The sequence below is a fragment of the Barbatula barbatula genome (assembly GCF_947034865.1).
Source record: "Barbatula barbatula genome assembly, chromosome: 17".
In the NCBI taxonomy this organism is placed as follows: domain Eukaryota; kingdom Metazoa; phylum Chordata; class Actinopteri; order Cypriniformes; family Nemacheilidae; genus Barbatula; species Barbatula barbatula.
Window position 1 is genome coordinate 1707221 of NC_136780.1, and position 19526 is coordinate 1726746.

The 19526-nt window shown below is 38.7% G+C and overlaps 1 protein-coding gene across 1 annotated transcript in view; it reads left to right on the top strand.

The window, feature by feature from the left end:
- Positions 1-10031: 10031 nt before the first annotated feature.
- Positions 10032-19526, top strand: part of nhsa (Nance-Horan syndrome a (congenital cataracts and dental anomalies)) — a gene marked incomplete at its 5' end in the record, with an annotated part of 19560 nt that continues 10065 nt past the window's right edge. The window contains one exon of the mRNA XM_079478247.1: positions 10032-10136. Within this exon, the coding sequence (XP_079334373.1) occupies positions 10032-10136 (105 nt within the window). The remainder of the gene's footprint in view (positions 10137-19526) is intronic.

Sequence of the window (19526 nt, forward strand, 5' to 3'; positions counted from 1 at the left end):
CAAAAGAGCAACTTCTGAGTGATAAACTTTTCCTCTTGTGTTATAGAGAAGAACGTTTACACAAACTGTTAACTCATCTTTCCATCTTATTCCCGGAGGGTGTCATGGAAAATCATCCCGTCGGCAATTGAATGACTGCATGTTGAAGCTCAAAGCATCTTTTTCATACGCGGTCCCCGCAGGAGGCTGAGATTGTAAAGCCGAGGATACTGCGCGCCGCGCCACGCGTGCACAAACAAGCGTGTATGCCAGCAGAGGAAAGGAGCAGCCATTTGTTCCCATGGATACAGCGCGGAAAAAGTCGGGACCTCCAATAGGGACACATGCTGGGTGGGAATGTGTGGTGGGGAGGGGGCTCTTCCAAAATCTGCCATCAGCAATATTACATTCAGTGTAGTGTCACACCCGCTCGGCACGGATTCGCTGTAAGCGTCTGTGATTATGTTAAGCCACAATAACATGTGAGATATGTCATTGGAGAACATTTGTGAGCTTACAGTCAGACTTAATAGATACATTTTTAGATTTTACAGACAGAACGTAATATTTGTCGTCTAAATCTGGACACACGAGCCATGTGTTTTCATCTTGTATCAACTCACGCACCTTGCCCGAATCTTCTGTGTTTGGCTATAATATAACAATCTGTTTTATATTTAATTTATATTCCTTTGTAATCGTAATATATATAATATATTAACTACATTGTGTATTAAAGGGGTCACATGGCTCGAATAAGTGTTTTTCTGTGTTATCGGGTGTGTTGTGAGTTGCCCATGCATGTATTAGACACGTAAAATTGCAAAAATGTAAGTGTCGGATCAAAAGATGCGTTCTACCTAAAAGTGAATGCTGTCCCAGACCTGCCTGAAACGCCTCGAGTAACCACACCCCCACAAATCTACGTCAGTTCGTGGTATGATTTGTCTAAGACCGCCCAAATGTTTACGCACGTAAGGTGGGCGTACCTGTCAGGACAACTGCTTTGGAACCCGATGTTCCAAATATGCTAAGAGGACTACATTTCCGCCACACGTTTACAGTATTCGACCAATCACAACGCACTGGTTAACTGGCCAATCATAGCACACCTCGCTTTTCAGAGCGTTGAGCTTTATAAAAAATCTGCTTGTTTCAGATAGACGGGGCAAAGAGGAGCACGCTATGTGGAAAATAAGGTTTATGAACATTAAATTGTGTATACACATGTGGTGAGGAAGGCAGGACGATAGTTGGAATCAGCTGTGCGCGCACCTGTCCCGCTGCAAATCTCATGGAGGAGATCGGGAGCTTAAGAGGATGAGCGGCAGGACTGTTGACGAGAGAGGACCAGGCCCGGACATTTGTTAAGTTTGTGTTTATGTTCTTGTGGCATTTTTAGTTTGTTTGATTGTTTGTTTATTTAATTAAAGTTTGTTAAATGTTCGCCGGTTCCCTTCTATGGATCTTTGATACAACACATTGCATTATATCTAAAACAAACGATTATATTAGTTTAGCCGTGTCATATGACCCCTTTAATTGGGTGATTCTCATGAAACCACTGAAACATTATGGCAGTAAAGTTTTGAATAACGAAACATACAATTCTGTAACACAAAAATGATCACAATATGGATTATTGTGTCCACGTTGGACAAAGCATGATTTTGACATATGTATTTTATTGCTTTTCAGTAAAAAAATTATTTTGTAAAAAAAACAAATTGGATGTTCTACTAGAAGACACCAAAGTGTTCAGGACTGACATTCTCCTCCGTAACTTTTTAACAAACGCAAAGATATTTAGATTCAGTTTGATTTTTTGGTGAAGAAACACGTCCACTAGTACCTTTTAAATGGCTAGCAAGTTAACCAATTACTTTATATTTTTCTCGTTAAAAACTTTAAATTCTCTTGCCACGCTGTGTACACGACTTTTTCCCTTCTCTCAACCGATACATGTAGTTTTCTACATTAAAAGAAATTAAACTTGTGTTTAGCTGTTTTCAAATTTAAGCCTTTAAACACGTCATATCTTGATTTAAATTTATGTAAAGGGAATTCGTTAACACAAAAATTATACAAAAAGCAACCTAACTCTCAAAAATGTCCAACCTGCTGGTATACAAACACACACACACACACACCTCTCAGACGACCATATTTCGAATTCCTCTGTGATTGATTTAGCATGCCGTATACACATTAAAGTTCACTCTCTTCTCTACCAGACGCCCGGTAAATAACCAGAGAGCTGTAAAGATCACCAATAAAGTCATTAGGCCTGTTAGCAAGACGCCAATAAACACGCTTACAAAACCTGTCCGCTGAATTCCCGCTAGCATCACACTTCGCTAATGCTCATCGCTCGGCTAATCTAATCAACAGACGTTAACACAGAACCCTCCGGTCAGTGATGTTTGGAAATACAACTGAATGCAGACTGAGTCTGAAGCCTTTTAACTGGTTTAGGGCTGAACTAAAGATGGATCTGAGATAAGAGTGACGTGACATCTCCTTAATACAATCAACCATTGTTTTACAACTAAAGGTATGTTTTTTTTAGTAAAAACATAATTTTTACAAACTTATATTAAAGTGGTGCCAAAGTAGTCTCATGTAGTCGGACCTACAGACTAAAGTATGGACTATTTTGTAGTTTGGGCCCCCAAAGAATCGCCCACCTATCCAAGAAAAGACATCCGACTGAGCAACCACACTTCAATTTATATCTTTAAAACGTTTCAGTATTTCCGGTGATTCATTGAGAGCTAAACAAACACATCCTCTTGGAGAGCAAACAAAAGCACTTGCCAAAGACATTTAATGGCCATTCTATTTGTAAACCATTCCCGACGTGTGCTAACAAATCAGTGAATGATCAAATCAAAGCGTGCAATGCTTTAGTTTCTATACGACAGGTTTGGCTTTGCGGGCCCTCTTGAATAAATGACATCACGGGAATATATCTTACGGAAAATCTATGGCTTGACTTTCAATTTAAAATGTCTTGCAAAAGTCTCGAAGATAAGCATCTAGGATGTGGGGTTTAAAAATGTCCCATTCAGAAAATGGAAGACAATGTTTTGCCAAATGTTTAGATTGTGATTCTTTATATCACATTAATTGTAGCCAAAACAGTTTTTTTATCTGTTTACTGAAAGGTCCAGACCGGATTATATTTATTAAAATGGATTTACCCACTAAATGACCCACTGGTCAGTGTTTGCCTTGAAGAAATCTGTCTCGTGACATTGAACAGTTGCTAAATTATTAATCAACTGTATTGAGTTGTACTGTTTTCCTGCGAAACTGTGCGCGTCAAAACACTCATATGGTTGCCAAATAAAACATAATACACTTATTTCCTGCACTTGTGATGGCATACACACATTCTGTTTGGCAGGAACTGTAAATCACAGTACAGATTTACCACACAGTTTGTTCTCAAGTGATCGGGTGACTCTATATTCATCCAGCCTGTCCAATCTGAAACAGGAGCCTTGAATGGCACAGTCTGAAATCAGTCGGGCGAAACATTCTTCCCCGGTGAATTACGGCGTCGCTCATGATCAAGGACGTGGGAAGAGAGAGATTTCTGAAGAAACTGTATAATCAGGTAAAGATCGCTTACGGTTTGTCACGCCCCATCACGGATACCTTCACAAAGCGCCGGCGACTCATATTCAGCCGTGACAACCTTATACAGCCCAGGAATCATTAACCCAGGTCGGTAGTTCCCAGAATGAATCAGCCAATAAAGTACAGGTCTGGCTAAAATGTCACCACCGCATGGGCGCCATACCAGGATACTGTACAACCCAATAAAGACAGAAACCATCGATCGACTTTAAACCTCAATTCTAAACTTAATAATGCAGAACAGCTCAACAAACAGTAAAGAAACATTTTATATGATAAACGTTAACAAGTGATTCTACGATGTTCGGGGAAAGTACTTGGGGTCAGTCTTGTTATTATTTATTTGGACATTTTAACACTTACAAAAATTATGAAGAAAGACTATTATGTTAAACTTTAAAGGCCAGACTTGAAATAAAACTTCGACCAAATCCAGTCTGCGAAATTCAAGGTAAAGTCGAAGTTTGATGTCAAGCATGAATTTCACCATCATTTCCATTTTTGACATGGCCTTACTCAGTCAATGCTAAAGATATCAAGATATCCAAAAATGTATTTACATTATTTACGACGATTGTATCACGAAAACCATAAATCACAAAAAATGACTTTTCACAGACTGGGTCACGTATACTTAAAATCTAAAGTAGTTCAAAAACAGTTCGTAAAAAAGCAGGTCTCTGTGCATTTACGGACAAAAACTAACTATAAAAACTGAAGATAAATAAGGGGTAAACATTAACGTATAACTTTTAGATCATATACCGTATTTCTATAATTAGAGAAGAATTGATCATGTAGAAACAACTTGAACAAATGAAAAGATATGATATGACAAAATCATTTAACTAATGTTAAAGCAGCACTTCCGGATAAATTTTTTATTTCATTTTTTTAAATTAAATAAAATTAAACAAAAATAAATGATTATATATATATATAAGATCAGTGTTGAAAATCACATTTCACACATTTTGACATCACAATGAATTATATAAATTGAGATGTCTTGTATGATTTCAGCAGTAATTTTATGTTTTAAACAGAGATGGCAATAAAGAGGTAAAAGTTTAAATTAATTTTAACTATGAAAAAAACTAAAAACAGGAAAGTAAAATGCTCCACACGTCGGACAGTAACAAACTATTCTTATTTGGAGTAGATAAAGTCGCTAAAAAGTTAACTGGTAATGGCTGTGTGAAGCTACTGTGTATTCAAACAAACATGTAATGCCAGCTAAGCAATGTAATGAATAATAACATGAGCATCTTGTGCTCTTAAGCTCTTTGTTCAATAGCAGCGGGATTGGGAATGTCTGGCTAAACTGGTGCTTTGCTGGTTTGAGGTCATGATGGAGGATAAAGAAAACCATTGTGGATGAATGAGGTCAAACGTTCTCCCTTCACGAGTGAATGGTGACCACAAGACCCCCACATCAAACCGTAAGGATCTTAATGCCATAATCCATAGTAAGAGATTAAAAGATAGCTATACATCTCCCAATCGCTTCTTGGCGTTCTGCATCCTCCAGTCCGGTTCTCCGTCTTTGCCAAGAATGACGTGGTTCCAGTCTGCGATCTGGCCGAAGACCAACGTCAACCGCAATAGACACAAATCACACATCAAGGAGGGAGGTGAAATTTCAGTCGCCCTTCAGTCAAACGGCGTTGGAAGTTAAAGACTTGATGCGACTTGTTGGCTCGCTCAATGGAAAACATAAAAACAATGTCAATGACAAAATAAGCAAACAGTGAGATATCAGGATGACGTCAAACTGCCAACCTGTATTTACTAGTAGTAGTCCGGATCATGTTTTGTATTGTATGTTGTTCTTTTATATGTTCGATGTCAAATATTTCAAAAATAACATTTGGTCTCAGCAGTTTAACTTGCTTTAATGATATTTGTATAAAATACAAATGATGTCATCGTGTTCAAAACCTGTATGACTTTCAATGGAAGTCAATGTTGTTTTGTTTTGTGTTCTGCAAAAGTCATGCGGGTTTGAAATGACGTGAGGGTGAATAAATGATGGAAGAATTATTAATACTAAACACATTTGACCGTAAATGTAAACAATACGTCCGTCAATATCCAGATCAGACATGAGCCAGACTCAGACAGGGAGGTTGAACTGCTCTGTTAACCCAGCACATCAGCCATCTGTGGCGGACAGATGGGACCCCCCACGCCCCCTTTACCCCGGGGGCACGCTTTCTGTCGCATTCTCACACACTCACAGGACCAGAGAAATATGAGCTGATATCAGAGATTTATTGCGAAAGTAGAAGATGGCAGCTTTCAAAGTCAAAGTTCATTTTTAACTCGTTCATCAAACCCAGTCCACCCTACATAACGTCCTACTGGCAAAATCACATAACGAAATGTGTGAAAGATGACAGCGATGACCTCAACATCGTGACCACAACAGTTCCCAGGCCCACAAAACTAAATTTAGTCCAAGCAGATGCCATACTTGACACGAATAAAATGAAAGCGGATAGAAATACAGTCCATATTTGCATTCTGTCTAATAATACGAGGTTTGATTTGTGGAAACAACCAAATTGGTGGCTTTGTAATCTTAACAAATCTCTTTTGCTCTGTTAATGAACGTGTTTCTACAGCATGTAATTATGCCCCCCGTCGCTGCGAACAAGCACTCGAAATCCCCCCGAGAGACTAACCAAACTCTCCTCAGCCCACCAGCTGCTCGCCCGCCACAAAGAGGAAGAGAGAGAGAGGGACCAGGAAGAAAACAACAGGCCACGTGCGGCCTGTTGCAACACTGCTCGTGTAAACCTGCTTTGAATTAAACTTGCACAACCACACGGCCGTCCCGCCCACTATTGGTAGCCAACTCTCCTCCCAAATGTTCTCTTTCTCCCACTTTTTGTCCGTCTGTGATGATGACTAGCGAGGGGTTTTCCTGTGTCTGGATACCACTGGGAACGTGTTACGAAATGTACGTGGCTTAATCTAATATGGTCAATTTAAATATGACAACGTATTGGTTCTCATTGGTTCTTGCGTGTCTTGTGAGTGACCAGGACTGGAATTGGGGGGGGATGTGGATGGGGCGGAGTTCCACCTCAAAAAGTAGGGGATTGCCATCTTTTATTCATGATATACCCCCATCCTCTATGCACATTTGGTACATATGTAAAGTGGCTTTTTCTGCATCTCTGGTTTAAAAAAGATCAAATGTCCCAACTAGATCCCCCCCGGTCAATCTTATTCCAGCACTGCTTGTGACAAAACGCGTACTTCAAGTTCAAAATACAGAAACACGCACGTCTCTGCAAAACATCTGATGTTGAATCTGTTAGTGACGTAACATGCACGCAGACACACACACACACACATCCACGTTTTCCCGAAAGTGAGTCAGTGGGTTTCATTTGTTCCAAGAACAACATCAGAGGCCAGAAAACAAAAGCGGTAGAAGCCGCAGAACAGAGTCAGGTCACTGGCAGCCAGACTCTGAGAAACAGCGTGTAAAACTCAAGTAAACACGCCTGTTACACTCATGTAAGGAAAATGAAAAGCCTTTGCCAATATGTCTGGGTTTAAAGAAACAGTCCATGCCACGCTCATGTCGATCTAAACCCGTATGCGCTTTCTGTGGAATACAAAAAGTAAAGGTACGAAGAAATGCAGCAACAATTTGAGATGCTTATTTGGTTTATACGGTTTACAGGTGATGTATAATATGAAAATTCTCACATCCTTCACTCATCCTCCTGTCATTTCAAACCTGTACGAGTTGCAGAACACACAAGAAGATATTCTGAAGCACGCTGACAACCAAACAACACTGACACTTGTATGAACACATTTCTCAAAATATCTTCTTTTGTGTTTCACGGATGAAATTGTCATCAGCAAGTTTTGAAACATGATCAATTATGTATTTTGCCAAAACACAAAAGTAATATTTCCCGCGGGAATTGAGATTTCTTTCTGAAGGACCGCCAACGTTCCACACATTGTGGTGTCAGCATGCGGTGGTCTGCGACGGGATTCATCTCTCGCTGCCAGTCTGTTCTCTCAGGCACATATGCACGTTCATCTGTGTTTATATGACAGAAGTAACACTGTTTATCTAGGCCAAGCGGAGCCAGACTGTTGCTGTGCAATATGCAAACCGCAGTACTGTGTGTTATATGAGTGTGTTTGTGCATTCACATCACTGCATCTGTTTTATTCATGCATTATGAGTAAATCGAATCCCTGCATACCAGCCAGTCCTCGAGCCGCTATACTTTCACATGACTATGATATCAGTGGTGAAAGTCTCATTCATTCACGTCTATTTAGTTGCCTTCCACACATAGCACAAAGCTGTAAGAATCATTGTGTACTGACAGGGATTCTTCTAAAACTATACAACATTGAGAAGCAAAAATTCATTTAATTCCTACTTGAATTGTAAATCATTATTATAAACGTACTAGTACAAACATACAATTGGAAAATCTATATTTTTCATTTGATGTACTTGCTTAATAACTGGTTTTTATTTGTCTTAACAAAAACAGTGCAAAATGCAGCTTTGAAGAATTAGTTCTGGTTAAAATGTATTGTTCTCTACTCCATTTTTATAATTTTGTCTAATATCATTCATAAAAACACACAACAATGCATTTAAACTAAAAGACTATCACACGATTGATCGCGATTAATCGCATCCAGAATAAAAGTTTGTGTTTACATAATATATGTCTGTGTGCTAAACATATTTGCTTTATATGTACATATTTTTGTGTTTATGAATACAGAATGAATATGCACAGTAAACAGACATATTACAGTAAACATAAACTTTTATTCTGGATGCGATTAATCGCTTGACAGCCCTGATTTAAAGTAATGCACAACTCGCTCTATATTACGACAACAGACCTTACCATAAAGCAATATTCCACAAAATTCAATCTTCAAAAGCAAAAATTGCACATGGTATTCAATAAAGGTGTTACCAAGAAAACCACACATCCGTCTAAAACTGCAGATATGTCAGAATGCTATTATCCATCCGCTGGCTAAAGCCACGACAAACGGCCTCATTCGGTTTGATCAACTCTCTCGCTTCCCATGTGAAAGCCTGTAGACATCGAGCTGGTTTAAACCGTGGGACTGTACACTGGGTCTGCCGTGCCAAAACCAAGACTTATTCATTTTGTATTCATAACTGTATTGTGCGTTTGTGTGTGTGAGAAGCACACGCTCATGATCCTCGATGGAGCCCGAAGTCTTGTTTCTCATGCCAAACTGGCTCCGAGGAGTAATTCTGAACAATGCGTGGAGAGCTTCGCCGCCAGCGAGTCATTTCTCCGCTGGTTATGAAGAATCTCAGGTCATAAATATTACCCTGACGCAAATGCTTGTACTGTTCATTCTTACATACATTCTTACCTTATAGAAAAGCTAAACGCTTTAAAATTCATGCTTCAAAAACCACACCATAAATAAGATAGGGTTCATGAAGAGGTCTGTCGTTGCAAACCCAGAAGCATGCCGTTTATTCAACGTGAAGGAGACTTTTCTCTGAGGTGACTGCATATTTTATCAGTACATCTGTTCTCTGGGAATTGAACCCGTGACCTTCGCCTCGCGAGTGCCACGATCTACCAGTTTGAACTACAGCAACACTATACGCCATACAAAACAGTTCCCACGTGTCCAATGAATGTCATCAAAACCAAATTAACTGGACTACGCATAACTTCAATGATGTCAAATTTCATATTTTTTTAAACCCGACATCCAGCTGTATAAAACACAACCTGCATGAAAGTCCGATCAAATGAAATAACAGGCTGTCTTCCTTCATACTGGATTATTACAAACTCCCAATATAAATACACCCAAAGGTAACTGGGCTTTTAACTAAACCTACATTACTAGAAACATCACAACAATATTCTGAAATCTGTTTGGGAAACCAGTAGAAAGAAGAGAATAAATAACCAATAAACTTGTACATTTATGATTTTTGGCGAACCGGAGCGCAGCACAGTCACATTTGATGAATCAAATAGAGTATTAATGGTAAATTGATGCTGGTCGTTTGGCTTTCCCGCCATCTTCATTACCTTCTTTGATCTGTAATGTTTCGGTAATGATGACGGGAGGCATTCAATCCAAGCACATGTAAAACAACAACCAAACGTAGAAATCATTTTTAAAATGTCCATACATCTTGACCTACGATATGAGTGAAATTCAGGGGAAAACATTTATGCTAAATGTGTACAAATGACCAGTGAAACCGATCGGAATTCCAAGCATTAAGTAACTGTAAGATATCAAGTTAAACAATCGCGAACTTCAACTCGAATCTGTTCGTCTCAATGGTTGCATGTTATGCATTTCGGAAGAATACGAGATGGACGAAAGTGAAAATGTTCATTTTGAGTACGACTCTCTCTTTAATTCTGATCGAGATTGAGAAACCCAACGCCGGTGTCATTGGGAAACTCCAAGAACTCAAAGGAAACTTTGGGAAGGTACAGCGCGTCATCACATCAGACAATCCAAGAGCTAATAAAACTGTGAATAATCCGTCAGCTCATTTATGTCTTAAGTCACGTAAGAGGATGAGAAAGTGAGCGCAAGAAACGAAAGTAGAAGATCTGTGCTGATAGGACGCTTCTCAGATATCTCGGGAAGATCCCGTACGAGCACGCAGCTGTATGTTCATACTTGTCTTACGGAGGGAAACACTCGATCTTTCTTAGATTTCATATATTGAAAAAGTCAATCATAAGACATCAGTATGGAGTATGAAGCTCTTTTACAGAGCGAAGGTAATGCAGTTATAATGAAGGCTTGTTCAAGAGCCTCGACCGCAGACTGGAAAAAAGATATAAAGCCCTGAACGTAAAGCGGCTACATTTAAATCTCCAAAATTAGAGTTAAACACAGCCAATGTTTCAGACGCAGACAACCAAATGACATTCCTAAAAGTCTGATGTATTGAGTGACATTTAACACAAGATCCCTCTCTTCAGTTTTGAAGTTATAGCTAAAATAAACGTTCTTTCATCGTGGACTTTCTTTGGCAGAAAACAAAAGATAGTTTGTGTAACCAAACAATACTGCACTCCATTGACTTCCATTGTATGATCACAAAACATTTCTCAAAATATCTTCTTTTTTGATCCACTGAAGAAAGAGTCATAGGTTTACAACAACATACTTTAATTTGTGGTTGAACTATCCCTTTAAAAAATAAATAAATATATATATATATATGTTTGTGTCATTTCTTTTGATTTTCATAGATCAGGAGGTAATGGAAAATCAATGATCAAGTTGTTGGAACTATGGACGTTATTGTTCATAACAGAAGTCACCTACTTACCAAAACCTTAAAGTTACAGCAGCATCTGTTTTAATCTTAGAAAAAACTGTGCATAAAATCAAGAAAAAGATTAAAAGTCAACTCGTACAAAACAAAATGATGATAAAAAAGTTCCTTAGAAAATTCTCTCTCTGTCGTCTTTATCTAGAGCAGTAAAATCTCAGATCAGAGAAGGTCTCCTGCTCGCTGGAGCTCAACACTTGACACCATCATTCAGACCAGAGATAACCTCAAGTGTCTGATATTCAGGTCTGATAAGGAATTCTGGTGAAAACATTGCCGGTCATCTAAAGCCCAGGAAAATCTAGCAGCACTATAGGTATGAGGTATGAAGAGTTTCTAAAGCAAAAAAAAACTGCGACCTGTGTTTTATCCAAAGTCCAAAAGTCATGATATTAAAAACTGTATATTTGTTGCATTGCTGAGCTGTGAGATGACAGGATCATGAAAGTTCCTAGCAAAAACTGTTCATCAGCATGAAATAAATATTGAATGTATTCTAAATAAAAAACGTTGTTTAAAATGATAATGATTTCTATGCTAACTCTAAAATTTTGATTTATTTTGAATAATTAATGAAGAAAAAAGAACATAAATAATAATAAAAACCAAATATATTCTATGTTGCACATTTTCCTGCAAATTGTTTTTGGGATTTTGTGAAATATGATTTTCAGATTTCTCTGACATCGATCAATAGTCTATAAAAGTAAGGGAATAAAGCTCTCTCTCTATGTGTGTGTGTGTGTGGAAACATAAATCCACTCGTGTGGTCTGGCTTCAGATTGAATGGAAAGAAGGAAGCTCAAACCTCACGTCAGTGGAATCATCTGGAAACATCTCGGACATCCAGCACATAATCTGACAAACAGAAATTGCATACTTTGGCAATACGTAAGCTATACGTTAAAACAGTACGTTCTATATAGTATGAGTGGGAGTACATCTGTCACATACTGTGTCTGCCACGTTTTATGTTCATGTGACCCGTATGCTCTTTCACCTATAATGTATTAACAACCACCTAAACGTGAGCGTTGACAAAAAACATAATTTAATTACGAGAAATTCATTTATTGGCACTTACATTAAAAACAAACGTCCGCCGCTAGATTTACTTTTGAACCGTTTGACCATTGCTCAGCTCCCGTGGCATCATGGGATAGAAAAGTGTCCATCCGATCCACACTCACCAATCTCACCGGAAGTAGTAGACCATCGGGTATTTCTCGCATACTGTTTTTTGCAGACTCATTTTTGCCTACTATAAAGTATGGAAGTTAAAGACCCAAAACCATCAGAACACCCAGACAGAGTTAAACATAACTCTCAAAAACACTCACGTGACCACGATTGTGTGAAATACAGGCCTGTACACACAAACACACAAAACGCACAAGGTCAAAAGGTGAGATAAATCCTGCCCGGTCTCTGTAGGCTGAATAAACAGTTCTGTAGATAATCTCAACGCAGGAAAAACCGAAATAAAGAGAGAAAACAGGAATGTTATTGTGGCTCAGACGAGCAGGCAGCGTTTGTGTGTGTGACAGTGTCGAAGGCAGGCTTCAAGTCTCCAGCCGTGGACATCACGGTCAAAATTTACACTCCCCGACTGACCACAGACCAAATGTCCACCCACTAGAGAAAAATCAAGTTCGGCTGATCTCAAAACTGTCTCCGTCTCATTTCATTCTCTCCCTTCCACAGGTGTTATTCTTCGCTTCAGCCCGGCTCGCTCATAAAAATGATTTATGAAGGTGAGAGTTAAAGAAAGGAGTTTGCTTTATTCCAGGACCCACTTACGGGTACTGGGTAGTGAGGGTCCACCTGGTTTAGTGGGATATCAGACCACATTCTACACTTAACAGCCTTGTGTTTATTAAAATCCACTTACACTCTTAAAAAAGGTGCTTTATGAAGCCATAGAAAAAAAACATTGTTCCAGAAAGAGCGTTTAAAGGAGTAGTTCACTTCAAAATTGGCCCCCATTGACTTTCCGTTGTATGGAAAACATTACTATGGAAAGTCAATGGGGGCAAATTTTGATTGGAACTTCATCCTTCATTTCCTATGAACCGTTTTGTTTTGTGAAAGCATCTTCGTAGTGCAAAAGTTTTTTTAGATTATAACAATTAAACAGAAATGGTTTTTGGGTTCCTTGGGGAACTTCTTCTTTACACTCTTAAAAACAAAGGTGCTTAAATGGTACATCACAGCGATGCCATCAAAGAGCCATTTTTGGTTCCACAAAGAACCATTCAGTCAAAGGTTTCCTTAAAGGAGGGGTTCTCAAACTTTTTGGGGCCAAGGACCCCTTACAGGGGAGAACATTTTCCCAACACCCCCATATAATCCTCATGCAGATTAAACATGTTTACTGACATTTGTACTCCTAGATGCCGTAGGAATTATTTATATTTTAAACTTTCCAACCTAAATACTTAAGGCGAGTTTCATAGAAATGAACTTAAATTGAATTAGAATAAATAAATAAATGTTAAAAACATTTCTATACTTTTAAACACAGGGTCATTTTCACAAACACAAAGAGCTTTCAGAAAACGAACAGTAAAAAGACCGGCAGTAATTTATTTAGTTTCATGGCTAAAGCGCTTTGAGGAATTATATAAAGGTCAGGTTCACCAGTCGTGTTTTCTGAAGCATGTATTCCTCACACGTCTGAAACAATCATTTGAGAGTTTTGATTGGCCCAATGCTAATGTAAGCGGGAGTACTTGGATCAGTATTTTTGTTTTATTGGCGCAGTGGTTCCCATGTGTAGCCTACTCTTTAAAAAAAGTGCTTCAATAGGTTTTTCGATGCCATAGAATAACATATTGGTTCCTTAAGGAACCTTTAACATCTGACGAACCTTTCGGTTCAGTTCCTTTCTGGGATTCTTTAGATGATAAAACGATAAGAAAGAAATGGTTCTTTAAATCAGCGGTTCTCAAACTGGGGTCCCCGGACACTCGGGGGTCCACGAGCCACAGCTTGCGAGTCCGCAAAATAATTATCAATAAAGTTATGCCATATCATTAAAAATTGCGTAAGATAGAAACTCCCAGACTGTATTCAGTTTATTTTTCATCTCTTTTTATTATCTGAATGGCTTCTGTTATGAATGGCCATTGAAATGGCTATTGAATGAACAAAATTCAAGTGAAATGAAATTAACATGCTTTTATCGGTTCGTCGGTTGGCTATGCGCTCATTTATCATGTGATGATATCAAAGAGATATTATGGGCTGGAAGTGTGTGTGTTTTCTCACATGCGCATGAATTGGCCGGACTACTGACCCCCTCGCTCTGAGTCAAGTACTCTGGAAACTGGAATTCCTCGTTGCTCTTAAATCTCTCGTCCCCTCCTTCCCTCGACTCATGAGCTCTCTCTCAGTCTGACGAAAGCTCTTTCTCCAGAGCTTATTCTGAGGAAACGCAAATGGAAAGTTTTACTGTGGCATTACGGGAGTGTTTTCACTTTTAAAGTGTCTTTACTCTTGACTATAACCAGCCCTCTCTCTCTCTCTCTCTCTTGAGCAGTGCAGGGTTATGACAAACCGCATTGTGTGCAGAAAGCGCTTCATGATTATCATCCGAGAATCTCGATCTCACAGACATGCCACTGTTTAAAGGCCCTTTGAAGACGAGACAGAGCGAGACGCAGTGAGAAAGAGAGGAGGGCAGGTGGGCCGGCTCCGGGGGTGTGTGGGGGTCAGCCAGGTCTGAAGAGCTTTTATGACTATAATCTGCTTTAGGACTTTCTCATGGCCGCCACGGCGACTGAAAGAACGACCACCAGAGTTCACATGCATCCATAAGACACTGCTTATTCACAAGACCGACCTGAGAACTCAAAGAGCTTTTCGCCAGAAGAGGAGAGAGAAAGGGGAAGAGAGGAAAAGGAGATCAGAGGAGAGGAGAGGAGTGGAGAGGAGAGATGAAAAGATGTGTCTATGAGAAAAGAGGAGAAGAGATCAGATCCGATCAGGATTCAAGACATTAAACAGGTGGAGAGTAATGAAAGGTTTGCTGGAGGCCTCTGAGACAGCAGCAGTATGTCGATAATGACACGTCTGTGGACACACCCCCCATTTTCATCGTCTAATCACAGAGAGCCCTGTGTGTGTTGTGTGTCGGGCCGTCTGATCTCAGATCAGGGCGAGCTGGAGGAATGTCTTTGATGTCACCGATGCAGCATGCAGGCCAAACTCATAACAGTCATTTTTCTGAGAGTAAATTACACAGGGGCTTTTGCCGTCAATCCCTGAAGAACAGCAGACGCTGCCCGGAGAGATGAACCCACAGGACACGGCCTGTCATCACCACAAAAACACACTCGCACACCGACAAAACACAAAAAGAGAGGAGCGCTACATTAATACCTGACACACGCTGAAAGACATTCCAGACCTCGATCTGTGTCCTGTCTAATCCTCTAGTATTTTACACTTGTGTGCTATTCCAGCACATGTTCTCAGTGACACGCAAATACTGACCGTAAACTGTAAGGACATATTCTTTACCTTAACCAACACATTTTCCACAAAATATGTGTATAAAACCCTGTGTATTAAACTTACTACAGAAATTAAGTCAGTATACTATCCTGTACAGTGCTGTTTACTGTACTGTACTATTATGTGCTATATTATACGTAGCTATATTGCACTATACTATACTGTACAATACGAAGCTATATTGTACTGTACTATACCATACTGGGCTGTGCAATACTATACATAGCTATCTTGTACTATACTATACTGCACTATATTCTATGTAGCTATATTGTACTATAATATACTGTACTATACGTAGCTATATTGTACTATACTTTACTGCGCTATACTATATGTAGCTATATTGTACTGTACTATTCTATAGTGTGCTGTGCTATACTCTATGTAGCTATATTGTCCTATAATATACTGTACTATACGTAGCTATATTGTACTATACTTTACTGCGCTATACTATATGTAGCTATATTGTACTTTACTATACTATACTGTACTATACTCTATGTAGCTATATTGTACTATAATATACTGTACTATACGTAGCTATATTGTACTATACTTTACTGCGCTATACTATATGTAGCTATATTGTACTGTACTATACTATAGTGTGCTGTGCTATACTCTATGTAACTATATTGTACTATAATATACTGTACTATACGTAGCTATATTGTAGTATACTTTACTGCGCTATACTATATGTAGCTATATTGTACTTTACTATACTATACTGTACTATACTCTATGTAGCTATATTGTACTATAATATACTGTACTATACGTAGCTATATTGTACTATACTTTACTGCGCTATACTATATGTAGCTATATTGTACTGTACTATACTATAGTGTGGTGTGCTATACTCTAATTAACTATATTGTACTATAATATACTGTACTATACGTAGCTATATTGTACTATACTTTACTGCGCTATACTATATGTAGCTATATTGTACTGTACTATACTATACTGTGCTGTGCTATACTCTATGTAACTATATTGTACTATAATATACTGTACTATACGTAGCTTTATTGTACTATACTTTACTGCGCTATACTATATGTAGCTATATTGTACTGTGCTATACTCTACGTAGCTATATTGTACTATACTAAACGTAGCTATATTGTACTATACTGTGCTGTGCTATACTGTACGTGGCTATATTGTACTACACTATACGCTTTTATCCAAAGCATTATTACATTGCATTATCCTATACATTTATACATAGGTATGTGCAATCCCCTGGGATCGAACCCACACCCTTTAGTTGTTAATGCAATGCTCTTACCACTGAGGTACAGGAAAGCTATACTGTGCTAAACTGTACTATACAATACTATACTATATTGTGCTATCCTATATATAATTATACAGCCCCATACCATACTTTGCACATTTTGGCACAACACACTATAATGTGCTATACTATACACTGCTATATTTTACTATACCGTACTGCACTATACTACAATATGATACTATTTTGTACTGCACTGTACTGTATTGTACATCTATCTACGCTAGTCTATATATCACTATCAAGACATTTAACTTTAGGCTTTACTCTGAGGAAATTCAACCCGTAAACCTGAAATCAAATGAGATATTGAAATCACTGAGACTCAAGCAGCGCTTGAGAAGACATTGTGTTACATCTCTGTGTGTTTGTGTGTTTTCTTTAGTATTGTGTTACATAGGTGTGGAAAAGTGAATAGTTGATCCAGCTCAGGAAGTCAAGAGCTAAAGGATTCATTTCACAGCCCACACTGACACAAATACACATTACCTGTTCAGCAGGTGCACATCTGTAAACAGCGTGAGCACAGATCTTGTGTGTCTTCAAAACTGAAATTCAGTGATTCAGTCGCCCTTATGTTGTTGTAAACCTGTATGACTTTATTTCTTCTGTGAAAAAAGAAGAGCACTAACAGCCCACATGAAAAACTACGTATACGTCAGCAATTACAAAAGCAAACTGGTGAAATTTTTAGATACTGAAGTGTTTTTTAAACTTGCTAGAGTAAATATTAAAGCATACTTGCTAGTTTATTAATTGACTACAATAAAGTATACATTACCAAAGGTTAGTAATTAATACATGTATACTAAAGTTGCCTATAGTACATATTCAAGTATAATTCTGAATTTTTCAAAACAACAAGCAACTCTGTAATCTACCGATTCCAAGTGATTTTTAAGAGTCATGGCAGATATAGAAAAATATCGGCTTTTCAGACCCTGATTGTTTCCGGTCATCATTTCTTTACATTTGTTTCACAAAAGAAAACAAGTCATGTGAGAATGGAGTGACATGAGGGCAACGTCAGCAAATAAAGGTGAACTGTTCCTTTAAGAAAAGATTTCAGCCCCAGCACTGTGTGTGTGCTTGCGGAGAGAGAGTGACGAGAGAAAGGTAAGGGCAACGCTGGCACCTGGGTGACCCTCACCTAAACAAACAGGTGTTAAGTTCCCCCCCACAAGAGGAAGTGCTGTAATGTTCACCTCGCTCCTCGGGTTCACCGCGACTCAAAGCATCATGCACGGCGGGAGGAATCAGTGTTTATTGCATATTATGTGAGATGTGCAATTACAAAGATTACAGGTTTAGATCTCAGATCTGCCTGTCTGGAGAAGTGTCTGCGTGTGCATGCAGGATCATAAAAATTATATGTTTTATAAGTTTCCACTCTGAAGCACTTACACTGAACAAGAGAAGACAATACAACGCTTTCGAAGTTTGTCCACACCGGATGCGGCCCGCCGATCCCATTAGAACAAGCCGTGTGTCGTGTGTGTGGACCAGGTGTCAAGGTGCTGATAAGTTTCATACAAAAAAAGATCAAGACACAAATAACGCAATTGCTGATGTATATTTTAAGTCTCACATCATTGAGAATTGTGTTGGACCGTCTCAAAGAGATTATTATTAAATTACTACGATGTAATAACACTTTCACACAGTATATTTTAACAATGACCTTATTTGTATTTATTCCTATTTCTATCAGGCAGTTTGTGACAAATATTTGGGAAAAGGTTAGGACGAAATGAAACAACTGAAACATTCATCAAAACTCTTGAGCTCTCAGAGAAACCTTTAAGCAATAAAACTTTCCTCTGAGGTTTTCTTTCCTATGGGAAAACGCATCTGCTTTATACAAAAACACCACAAAACAAGTCAACATCAACTCAAAATAAATCATGGAGGACCTTTTCCAGAATCATGTTTCATTACACACACGGACCGCACTGACTTCTGCTGTTTGTATGTAACTATTTGTAAAGAAAATTGTAGAACTACAAAACATATTAATGCATTAGTTTTGTGTTTATATAGGTGAAACACACACACACTGTGAATGCTTGAAGAATTCTCAACTTGTAAACATTCCTAAATCCCGCGTTAAACCTTTGACCTCTTCCTCATTCCCAATCACACCTCTCCTCACATCTCACGGTGCGTAGACAACAAGTCTATTTCTAACATCATCTTCTTGGCCTTGAGATGTTGCTGATCTGTAGACACAGAGAGACTAGTCTTTGATATCCGGCTATAATAAACAGCTACGTATTATCAGCAATAGTTGCCCAGACCTGCAAAAGTATGCTTTAAAGAGAGAGATGGAGAGAGAGAGCGAGAGAGAGAGAGCGAAAGAGGGGGATAAATACATACATAAATGCAACAACGATGCAAATTGTTAATTGTAAATTGATAATAAATTCATCATCGCTTTTTCTAGACATTCTAACCAGTGCAAATAAACAGAGCTGCGGACGGTGGAGAGAAAACTAGAGTACAGCACCAGAGAAGGTTAGACGAGTTTCACCTCTGGGCTGTTACTATGCAGACTCTGCAGAGACAGAGAGAAAGAGAGAGAGAGAGAGAGAGAGAGAGAGAGAGAGACAGAGAGAGAGAGACAGAGAGAGAGAGTGAGAGACAAAGAGGAGAGAGAGAGAGAGAGAGAGAGAGAGAGAGAGAGAGAGAGAGACA